Genomic DNA, 12,396 nt, shown 5'->3' with positions numbered 1-12,396 from the left:
ACGTTAAAGGGTGTCATGTACTGTATTTTTTTTTTTTTAATTGGATGTTTGGAAGTTGGCAGAAAGTTCATGCAAGGCCTGGTATATATGTTTAACTTATGACCAATATATTCTTGGAGAATGCCCTGCCCTGGAAGGCAAATTATAGCCTGATAGATCACTGCACTCATTATTTTCAACCAGGTCTGGTATTGCTGAAGTTCTGGAAATTCCAGTTTTCTAAAAACAGAACATTGTCATTCTCTGCAGTCAGCTAAAAAGCAACAGAGGATAATCCGGCTCACGCCTGGAACACACAGCGTAACCTCACTTTCACCTCATGCTGCCGTAAACTGTGAAACCAATTTCTGCCATTCTTCATCTATTCCATCCTGTACATCAGGTGTTGCACCCACTCAAATCAAAGCTGTTACTTCAGTTACTTTAACTAAACATAGGGAAGCTTGGGAAATAGAAGGGAAAACCCTACTCTAACAAAGGAAGTCGTCATCGACATTCCATCAATAATACAGAAAGAGAACGCATAGCAGAATCACAACTTACAGAGAAGATAATGATATAGTCTCTGCTATATGCAATCACTGAATGAACAGAAGATGAAAACATTTGAAATAAATTGTTTATTTTGAACAAATAAATGTAAAATTTTACCACAAATAAGGTGATCCTGAAAATTGCGAATAAACCGATTTTGCACAATGATTTTTATTATTATATCCCTCATTGTCATATAGATTCACAAATTCTCACGGGAGATGCCTACCTTCCACCACGATCCAGATGCTATCTGACACCGCCTTCAATCCACCGTACTCTGCCTCACACCAGTATGTTCCAGCATCAGGACGCTCCACATTTTTCAAACTGAAGATACATTTGTGTAAATTAGACGTTTGTGTACCCAAATTTCTACACAACATATCAGTACTGCTCTACGAGTCATTTAAAAGTGGTTCTCCACTATACATTATCTAAATCCCTTTTCTTTCTTTTATATATTAGAACCTAGGCGGGGATCCCTTCCCTAAAACCAGGCACCTCATCTAGTAGTGTATCCGCAGCCAGAATATGAGACGACCAACTTTGCCACTTCTAAAGTCTCTCTATAACAGGGGAGATCCACAGTGGTTGTTCTAATAAAAGCTGACATTTCATTTGTGGGGTGTCTACTTTCATTAGATCACCCATGATGCAGTAGATTAAACTGAAGAGAGATCTGGTTGCTTAGCATTGAGGTCAACCGGATTTAGCCAAATTGTGAGACATATGGGTCTTCTGAGAAACACCACAGCTGGGAAGTCCATCAAGAGTCTGGAACTTTTTTCGTTGTTATAAAAGAAAAATGCCACACGAGATCCCAACACAGTAATCTTCACAACCAATAGAATTCCTGCAATAATGTTTTGCTGATCTGGAATCCTGTCTATAAATACAACAAGACTGGAATATAGTTTATTTTTAAGGCTGACTAGTTTATATCCCCAAGTTATTTTACTGAAGAGCCATGTAATGCTATGGGATCTAAGCGTGAAGCTAACATGATTAGACGATCGTGAACTTTAGGTTAGTTTGGACGTTTAGCTTTTTCTTAATCCATCTTAGAAAATTATTAAACATCATCAGTCATAGCGAATGTATTTATAAACTCCTGAGACCTCCGTGGATATAAAAGTATTGCATAAACCTGTCTAGTACAATTTCGCCTCTGATATATTTCTATCTGTCCTGAGAATATCACCTTGTGCATGCCATATGGGACAGCTGCATACTTATCTTAGTATGGGTAACTGAGGCTCTAGATAAAGGAAATGTTAGTACACACTCCTTATGCCTGTTAGGAATACACAGATCCATGATTTTGAGCACCAGCCTGGACCAAATACAGTACCTGAGGAAGCTGATCCAATGATCTTCATCCTCTGGAATGTACATCTGGTCGGCGCTCTGTAACGGAACTCCATCCTTCATCCACTGGATTTCTGGCTCCTCTATGCCCAGTAAACTGCAGTTCAGCTTTGCTTCATGACCTTGAGATACGGTCAGGTTGTACCCATGACCTGTAAATGACAGTCCAGTAGCCTTTCCTGTAACAATGACATGAAACAGATGAAAGCTAGTTAGGTTGGCTGTATGTAATGTACTTACATGTCTAAAATATAAAACAAAAACAATATAACAAAAACACCAAATAAAATTCTAAAAAGGACTATAAGCTGGTTTTGTGCTGACAATGCGGGTGTGGTACAAAATGTAGACATTCAGAATGTCGATTTGAACGGGAAGTCGACATGTCAAATATCGACATTTACAATGTTGACATTGTCAGAATGTCGACAGTTAGCCATGTGGATTTGTGTTGTGAGGTAAGTATGCCTAATGCTAAACCTAACCTGAGAAGAAAATAGGCTGTCAACATTCACAATGTCAATACTTTGTCATTGTCAACATTCTGAATGTCCAGAGTCCTCTTTGAGGCACCCCCTGTGCTGGCTTCTGCACATGCCTATGATTATGAACATATACCGGACATGCAGGTACAGGATAACTGTTGGTTGGGTTTACCAGACACTGTACAGTTTGTGTGACTCCACAAAACAAATGTTCAGAACAGTCTGTTCAGATTCACCAGACAGGACAATAAATGTGGTTGGTCAACAACAACCACTCGTGTGTGTGTTAGGGAAGCAGCAAACCTGAATGTGATAGGACAACAATGTAAAGCTGTCAGACAGACCTATCACTCAGCCTAGATCTTTGCAATTTTGTCCTGCCTTTGTGTCCTACCATATTGCATCCGTGCACTATAAGCTACACGTTTACCCTATTAGAGGAGAACTCAATTGCTTTGTCACAGCCACAGCTCCCAACTTAAGGGACAAGAGCTTTTTAATTGTTTGTGGCGCTGGGTGAAAACGCCATAGGCGTCCATCACTCATCGTGAATGTCGCACCCAAAATGCATGGGATCAGCCTGTCCAAAGAGACCCAAAAGCCATGCGTGATAAGGTTAAGGCCTGACTTTGGTCAGAGTTCTGCTCGTCTCTCAGGTGGGTGAGAGCAGACATCTGCAATAAGTAATGGGCGCCTGCAGGACTCAGTGGCACATACTGTAGCTTCTGTCTGTTTACATATGAGCTACGGCTGTAAAAAAAATTATTGAATTCCCCTTAGATAACTTTAGACCAAAACAGTGATTAATTTTACCACGCACAGGACACTTCTGCTGTAACTAATGCCAAGTGCAAGTTATTTTTCTGCATTATGAGCCATTTTAGACAACGAAAAGCTGCATACAGTGCTCTTTAATATGATCGAAAAAAAAAACTGAACAGAAATTACCCCAATCATATTTTATGTTATTATGTTCACAGTCCTTTAAGTAATCTTTAATTATACTTTAAAAATGGTTTTGCAAACACATCCAATGTAAAAAAGAGAAAAACAAAATATAGAGAATCCTAATCCCGAATTTTTGCATGTTGCAGTGTTACCAACAGTCTCCCCCCCCCTTCGGTTCTCTAGAAGACTGTCATTACTGGTGAAAGTAGGTGGTGGGATACAGAGGATTTCATTAGTCACTGTATATTTTTGGCCTATCACATCTGTCAAAGCATTTTGCAAGCAACAACAATGACGTCACTCACACAAAAGCCAGAGAGACATCACTAAGACAAACTGGAGAGAAAGGAAATAAAACAAGCTAAGTGCAGTCACAAGAAATAAGACATCAGAGGTGATATTCTTTAGTATGCAAAATGTACTCTAATAAAAAGTAAGAGAGGCACTGTATCGAAAATCAAATAGATACATAGGCTACAGATATTGGTACTGTTTCATTTTAAGTAAGTTTTCTATTGTTATAGGTTTGTAGCCTTATGACCATTCCAGTGCTCAGATTTACCTACAGGCTTAGCTTGCTTTATGAAAGCTGTAATTGCTCAGAATGATCACAGGGTTGGCTAACCTTGTGAACATTCTAATTGCACCGATTGACCACAGGTTTGACTTGACTTGTGAACGTTGTAATTGCTCTGAATGACCACAGGGTTGGCGAACCATGAGAATATTCTAACTAATGCTCTGATTGGCCACGTTTGGCTAACCATGTAAACATTGTAATGCTCTGATTGACCACATGTTTGGCTAGCCTTGTGAACATTCTAATTGCTCTGATTGACCACAAGTTTGGCTACCCATGAGAACATTCTAATGCTTTGATTGACCACGTTTGGCTAGCTTTGTGAACATTCTAATTACTCTGACCACGTTTGGATAACCATGTGAACATTCTGACTGTCCACATGTTTGGCTAACCTTGTGAACAATGTAATTGCTCTGATTGTCCACAGCTTTGACTAGACTTGTAAACATCCTAATACGCTGAGTGACCACAGGTTTGGCTAATCTTATGAACATTCTAACTTCCTGATTCTTCCCAGGTTTTTCTGAACATTCTAATGCTCTTATTGTCCACAGATTTGGCTAGCCTTTGGAACATTGTATTGCTCTGATTGACCACAGGTTTGGCTAGCCTTGTGAACATTGCAATTTTCTGATTGGTTACAGGTTTAGCTAGTCTTGTGAACACTAATAGTGCACTGACACCGCTTCCTTTAGAGATGTTAAAATATGGATATATCTGAAAAACCACATAAAGGCAACCATCCATCAATGAAACAGGACTAAAATGTGTATTGTCTCTTGTAAGTATACTTCTTATGTGCATTGCAATCATATACTGCAGATCATTCAATACATATTAACTACATGTTCTAAGTTTCTATTGTAATTAGTGAAGACGTTACTGCATGCTTGCAATGGTTGTTATGAAGGAATTCAGCATGTCTGCACTACTTACAACAGGGCCATGCAACGTATGCATTTAATAGACCATTCTTTAATGTCCGATCTAACAACACTTGCGTCACATCTACAAGAACTGCAATACAATTAATCAATGCTTTCAGTGAAAACCAAATATAAAATGATAGAGCTGTATTTAATTTGGTTGTCAGGGGAAGGACGGCAGCATAGAGTCTGCCTTAGAATGACCAACAATGCTGTCACCAGTTCTGTATACACATATTCGGATCAAAGAGAGGATTCCCAGTTCTTTATTGTTAATAGTTGTGTCCTCAGTACACCCTAGCACATGTAAAGTCTCATTACTTAATCTACAAAGCAAAAGAAGGTCTAAAAAGCTTATGAAATAGCCATGAGACATCGCAGAGGACAAAACTCTCCTGTGCACTCTGCCAAGAATTCCCTTCTCCTATTAAAACCCTGGTCATTATCACTCTGCCATTCCAGCGCACTTTAATAACACACAGGGCCTATTTATGAAACATCTTGTTGCTACAGTGATAATATCGGTGCTTTATCAATATATATTTATATCCACTGCAGTTTATGATTTTATCTCCATAACAACTAAGCGATACCTTGCTACCAAAGTGCTTTGAGCCGCATACATCTCCCTAGAGGCCCCATTCTGCGCCACTGAGAAGCCGGAAATGTGCGCTGGAATCGCGTGCAAAATGCGGTATTACCAGAACTACCTTGAAATTTTGCTATGTGGCCCAGCAATACTAGGAAGATGCCCCCAATCTTCTGTGACCTGGCATCACTGGACCCCCCTTACCTCCGGGGCCCATAGTGGTCAAGACCCCTGCAGTGGCAATAGTTCCAACACTGACAGTGATGCTTTGATAAATAGGCCCCTCTACCTCTGAAATCAGAGATTAAGATTCATGGGTGGACTCCACTGTGAGATTAACCAAATTTCCAATCTCTGACAGGAATTTATTCCTTAAGCATTACACCCAACTTGTGTTAAGGTGCATATCCACTAGACAATTAAAATGTGCGATTGAACGATTACAACATCGTAATCATTCAATCGCTCATTAAATCATGCAGTTAAATGTCGGAAACGACCAGCGATGCGCGCTCCCGCTGGTCGTTTGACATCTATCATTGCCTGAACATGCCGGTCAATCTGCCGATATCGACAGGTTGTGCATGTACAGGAATGAGGGAGGGTGCCTACACTGAACGACCTATCGTTCAGTGTGGGCACATTATCCACTGCAAAGGGTGGAGAACGACTGCATGATTACAATGTTGTAATCGCACAGTCATTCCACTCTCGTGTAGTGGATACGCACCTTTACTGTCTCAAACCGTAACACACATACTGTAAGTATGGTTTAGTAGATGCAGATGGACCTGGATTTACATTTCGGACTTCCTCAATTATTTTTTTTTTTTTGTGGTGACTCAAAACCCCCTTCCCATTATTGTCTATGAACTCCAGCTGGATACCATAAACTAGCCCTAAGAGAGAATATGGTTCCATACTGACAATATGTAAATAAATAGCATACAAAATAAAAGCAAGAAATAAATAAATAAATAATAAAATGTAAAATGAGCAGAGTGCCGCCGTCATGGATTAAACAGATTTTAGTGGAATGAATGATATCATTCTAGAATTTTGCTGGTAATAGCAGAGAGGCAATCTTCACACCCACCCCCCAAGAAAATGGAGATTTGGGCTTTGATGCAGGATGGCTCACAGCCGCATCTCTCTGTAGCGTAATGCATTGATTTGGTCTTGTTATCAGATTTGAGATTAAACACTGGATGCCATCATACATCATTGTCACCGCTCCCTAATTTGTAGGTTTAAAGGACAGTCACTGCATCTGTCTCTATAGTTAACAAAATACCAATTATACAGCACAGTTTCTCTTGTTTTGTATAGAACACATCATTTTCCATATTCACTCTTATTATTTGGGCTTTAGAAGTTGAACTGGAGTATTCAAACTTAAATTTTAACAAAGTTCATTGTAATGTGTCATGGTCTGTAGGAAAAAGCTGCACACGATGTGCTTAGTTATCTTATTTTTGTCAGCCAGTACGGCCATTAAATACGATTTAAATTGGCATGGCACACTTGCCGACATCATTATAAAACAGAGAGTGCAAAATATAAAACACAATGCCATTATTCCTATAGATCTTTTTTTTTTCTTTTAGAAATCCGGCCTGAAATTGATGCTTATGAGTTATGACCCCAAACCAATTTCATCTACCTGATCATAATATTACTGTGTCCAACTGAGCATGTCTGGTAAATGTAAGCATCTGGCCAATCAGATTGTATAACACCACTAGAGCTCCAGCCCAACTTTTTAGCATTTTTCCCCCACCACATGCTGTCTTTTTTTTTTTACGTGCGCAGGTGTGTCAAATCGCAATGTGTGACTTTTGCTCTAGCCACATTTTGTGCTTACAGTGGCCTGTGCTAAGGAAGTGAGGACAGAAGTTGGAGGGGGTGTATAGACACCGCCAAAGTTTCAATAAGGGTGCGCCGACAAAAAATATGTCCAAATATGGCCACCTAATAGGTTCAAATTCGCCTGTTTTGGAGAGGGATGACTTATGGGTACTCAACCCCTGGTGCACATTGCAAGTGGATAAGGAAGAAGGCCGCTAGCCACACCGGATTTGACAAAACCATGTAAGACACACCTAGCTATGCAAATATAATATAACTGCATCTATTGCAATGCAATAGCAGGATAACCGTGTACTGGCTCTTTTAAAAACAAAAATGCATGATTTCTACTGTAATGTGTATGAATTGTGTAGGGCAGTGGTTCCCAAACTTTTTTGAATCACGGCGCCCTAGTGCTTCAGCCTTGTTTTCACGGCACCCCTAAGCCAAAAGTTTGTTATTGAGAAATTCAGAAGAAAATGCAGTGAAGTAGTACACTGTAGTAAATTGTGCTTACCGGTTATCCTTAGATTTGGTTATATAGTGGTGGACAGGTTTGTGCTTCTGTTTGTGCACATATTTACATTACATTGACCATAAAGAATTTGATTTGGTCCTGGACGACCAACCTGAGGCACCCCTGCATGTGTCTCGAGGCACCCCAGGGAGCCACGGCGCACAGTTTGGGAACCACTGGTGTAAGGGAAGGTGGGGCTAGTTGTTACAAAAATACAGAAATTCAAATATCTCAAATCTTTAAATCACAACCGAACAGAAAAACTTACAAACACAACAGAACTCTTTCTTCTATTTATATTGGGTGTAAGTTACATTTGTAACACCCTTTAATAAGTATGAGAAAGAGGGATAATCCATATAGGGTGTAAAATATGTAAAATAAAACAGAACTATATGTGTGTATATTACATCTTTAAGATAGTATTGTATCTGTATGTGTTTAATATGACTGTGTATAATTATTATATGTACAGTGTGAAGGGGTGAAACATGGCCCCAGTGAAAGTGATTTACTGCACCTCATACACTGCATGGAGGGGTAGTTCTAGAAAGAGCACATGGACAGGTCAGCAAGGTTATAAATGCCACTGCAGCAGCAGTAACTGCCAGTCTAGTAACTGCCAGTCTAGTAACTGCCAGTCTAGTAACTGCCAGTCTCCTGATCCCCCTCCAGTGCTGACTGACCTGATCACCTCCATGCTGTCTGGCTTAAGAGCTGAGATGACAGCAGAGATGGAGTAACAGGCTCAGTCAGGCCAGTGTGAGCAGAGCAGCATCTGCACTAAGCTGACAGCATCAGCGTCAGATCGGAGGAGTAGCCGCAGCAGCATCTGGCCACTGAGATAGTGGAGTTCAGGCAGGGAGCTGTGTGACGCAGGAGCTCAGTACAGCTGAAGGAAGGCAGGAGGCGGAGGCAGCTGCTAGAGATTTGCCTGAGTGACATAAGGAGTCAGCTGGGAGCAGCTATACGCGGAGGTGGTGAGCCCAGTTAATAACAAACACTAAGGAGTCACTCTTATAAAACTTTTATAATAGCCAAATGGAGAGAAGTGCTGGGGGAGAGATTGGATTAATTTAGACCTGCAGTGATTGCATTTACAGAGATATTACCTTCTGGCTTAGATTACCATTATTACACTAACTAATCCCTGGGGCCATGAGACATCCTTAAAAAGCAGACTGTAGTAGCAATATTACTGAGGTTCTGTTTTCAAAAGGAAATAACTTTAAAAGGTGATTCGCTACAATAGTTGCCAATATTAAACGGGATTCTGGACTTGAGACAGGAGAAGCACATTTACTGTACTAAAGGCACCCGTCCTCAGGATATGATATAAAACACTACCCGGAACATATAGCAAACTAAATACTGCTCAGTCTAAGCGAACTATAGCAGCGGACATCCTTCTGTTAAATACAAATTGGGATTACTCCCTGATGCAGGACTCATTCATAGACTTTTCTAAATAATTTCATATGTGATGTTTTACAGTGTTTGTATGTAATAATATACAGGCTATTTATCCTGTTAGCTATTTGCTAGGTATAATATAAATTACTATATTAATAATAAGAGTATGGTTGATTGTATTAAAACCACTATTCTAATATATTTGCAACATAAACATGTGTTATTCAATATGTTAGTAGTACGAAACCTTTAAAACTCTGTTTGAAAGTTATCACAAAATATAGAAAAGAAACTTGTACTGTGGTGTTATTTACTTAATAATCCTTAGGTGAGATATTTCAAAGAGTGAATTCAGTGGAGAAGAATTATACAGATAGCAGGTAAATGATGTTTCTATGTAACGCAACACTAATTTAGTAATTAGGTGGGTTTTGCCCAAGTGGACCCATACTACATTATAACAGTAAATAGCTTGGGTGGAGGCACTAAACTTAACCAATCTGCAGTCACAAACAGGGTTACAACTGGAGGCACTGCTGAGATCTGAAAAGTGAGACAGAGAAGCCTCGGGGTATCTTCTGTTTACTATCAAGGTATGGCGTCAATAAAGACGGAAGATATTTTAGAGTGGTGTGAAAGGAAAAGTGTCCCCCCACTGAACTGCTTAGCCCTAGGGGGGAATCTGAGCGATGTTCGGAGTGCTCAGATAGTATTAGCTGTTGAGAATTTGTACGGCATCAAAGAGCCACGAGTGGTAGATTTTTGGGAAAAAATTGATGGAGTAGTGTGCGCTGCATTAGTAGTCACCAAGGAACCGCTGGAAAGGGATATGATTCCTGTTAGGATACCCACTCCTGATGGAGATGGACAGAAGTGGAATATTATTTGGCCAGTTGAAAAGCCAAGCAGTGGTATAGGGGCAGGGGAATCTGTTCATAATCGTTCCACACCCTTTAATGGGGAGAATTTACAGAATATGGGGAGTAATACTCAGGACCAAGGATCTAATGCTGATACAAACCAGAACAATGCGATGGTGACTGTTGTAAAGACGCTAGTAGATGAATTTGGGAGAATTCATCATGAGGGAGGGTATAGACGCTTGAGGATTTTTTCTGGGATTCGGCCGGTACCCACTGGAGAAGACAGCTATGAAGCTTGGAAAGACACCGTACATCAGTTGTCGGAAGAGTGGCAGTGTCCTGATGCAATAAAAAAACAACGAATAGTAGAAGGTTTAAGGGGCCCAGCTATGGAAGTAATAAATGCCACTCGGAGAGATGACCCTACTATAAGTTTCCGAGATTATCTTGCAGCTCTAGAATTAGAATTTGGGACAATGGAGAATGTAGATGATCTTAAGTATCGGTTGCGGCATACTTACCAAGAGGTGGGGGAGAAGTTGACAGCATATCTGTATCGCATTGACAAAATCATTCATCAAATTGTTGAAAAGGGGGGAATGACAACAGAAGAGGTTAATGATAAAAGGATGCAACAGTTGATAGAAGGGGCTCTTACCACTGATCCAATCGCTCAGCGGCTGAGATACACTACAGTCAGCAGACAACCTCCTTCCTTTATGCAATTAATGAGGGAAGTTAAACAGGAAGAAGCTCTAGTTGAAACACGAGAGAAGACTGTAAAAAAAGTTAAAATGGTTGAACATTTAGCTAAAGTAGTAGAAGAGTTACGAGAGCAAGTTGGGCAGCTAGCATTTCAGTTGAAAGAGGAGATAAAGAAGAAAGATGACGCAGCTAAAACACCCACTGGAACTACGCCCATGAATACTGCTGAAAGAGGAAGGGTTACTAGACAGCAAAGGTGTTTTCGCTGTGGAAGACTTGGCCACAGAGCGTTTGAATGTGATCAGAGATGGAACGGTGTTGAAGAAGGCTCTCGGGCTAGTCGAGGCAGGAACTCATCGGGAAACGCCAGTGGGAGACCGATGAACCCCGCATCGGCTCCCTAAAGAATCAGCAGGAAGTGATGGGGAGTTACAGTGGCAGCTACTCTGTGCCTGAGGGATTGATGGGACCGGCTCCACTGATACCAGCATTTGTTAATGGAAACCCATGTACTGTTTTGTTAGACAGCGGATCCCAGGTATCCATCATATTCGAGGACTGGTATAGACATCATTTGGATGATATTCTTATATTACCCTTGTCAGGTCTTATCCTATGGGGATTAAGTGATCATAGTTACCCATATCTAGGGTACATACCTATTACATTAAAATTTCCCTTGGAAGTAGCTGGAGTGAATGGAGAAATACATACCACGGCTTTAATTTGCCCAGAATCAGATGGAGAGGAAAGAGAGGCTTCCGTCATTCTGGGAACCAATGCAAATTTATTCAAAACTTTGGCGCAGTGGTGTCGAGAAGTGGGAGGGACAGCCTATGCCAACTCCTTACATATACATCCCTCCTGCCTGGAGGCATATCGGAAAATTGAAGAAGTGCAGGCCAAGACCAAATACAGCCCACAACATGACTTTGAAGAGTGCTTTTCAGGGAGTGATATCCCAGATGAAAGTAAATCTAAGTTGGTGAAGGATCTCATACAGCGGAATGCTGCGTTCTCACAGCATGAGTGGGATCTAGGTTTATCCACCAATGTGTCCCATCAAATTCGTTTAACCGACGAAACTCCCTTTAGGGAAAGATCCCGTAGATTGGCGCCAGCTGATTTAGAAGATATGAGAGAGCATTTGAAAAAATTATTAGACAGCCGAGTCATTCGGGAGTCGGAAAGCCCTTTTGCTTCACCTATAGTGGTCGCAAGAAAAAAGAATGGAGAGGTACGCATGTGCATTGACTACCGTAAACTTAACCAACGGACTGTACCAGATCAATACACAGTACCACGGGTGGATGAGGCCTTGGATTGCCTACAGGGTAGTCAGTGGTTTTCAGTGCTAGATCTAAAAAGTGGATTTTATCAGATCTTGATGGATCCTAAAGATGCTGAGAAGACTGCATTCATCTGTCCGTTGGGGTTTTTTGAATGTTTACGAATGCCCCAGGGAACCAAGGGAGCTCCTGCCACGTTTCAGAGGAGTATGGAGAAGACAGTTGGAGATATGCATCTCCGAGAAGTGGTGGTGTATCTTGATGACATCAAGAGGGATAATCCATATAGGGTGTAAAATATGTAAAATAAAACAGAACTATATGT

At 40.7% G+C, this 12,396-nt stretch overlaps 1 protein-coding gene across 1 annotated transcript in view; it reads right to left on the bottom strand.

Annotated features, from left to right (window-relative positions):
* The window catches only part of TYRO3 (TYRO3 protein tyrosine kinase), a 214,023-nt gene that overhangs the window by 142,086 nt on the left and 59,541 nt on the right, over positions 1-12,396 (bottom strand). Inside the window, exons 2-3 of the mRNA XM_088449938.1 lie at positions 1,889-2,084; positions 764-864 (exon numbers count right to left, since the gene is read on the bottom strand). Coding sequence (XP_088306064.1) covers positions 764-864; positions 1,889-2,084 — 297 coding nt within the window. The remainder of the gene's footprint in view (positions 1-763; positions 865-1,888; positions 2,085-12,396) is intronic.

Source organism: Taudactylus pleione, unplaced genomic scaffold, assembly GCF_031769625.1.
Source record: "Taudactylus pleione unplaced genomic scaffold, aTauple2 ptg000501l, whole genome shotgun sequence".
NCBI classification, from domain to species: Eukaryota; Metazoa; Chordata; class Amphibia; order Anura; family Myobatrachidae; genus Taudactylus; species Taudactylus pleione.
The sequence above is the reverse complement of the archived record's forward strand: the minus strand, read 5'-3'. Positions and strand labels throughout refer to the sequence as shown.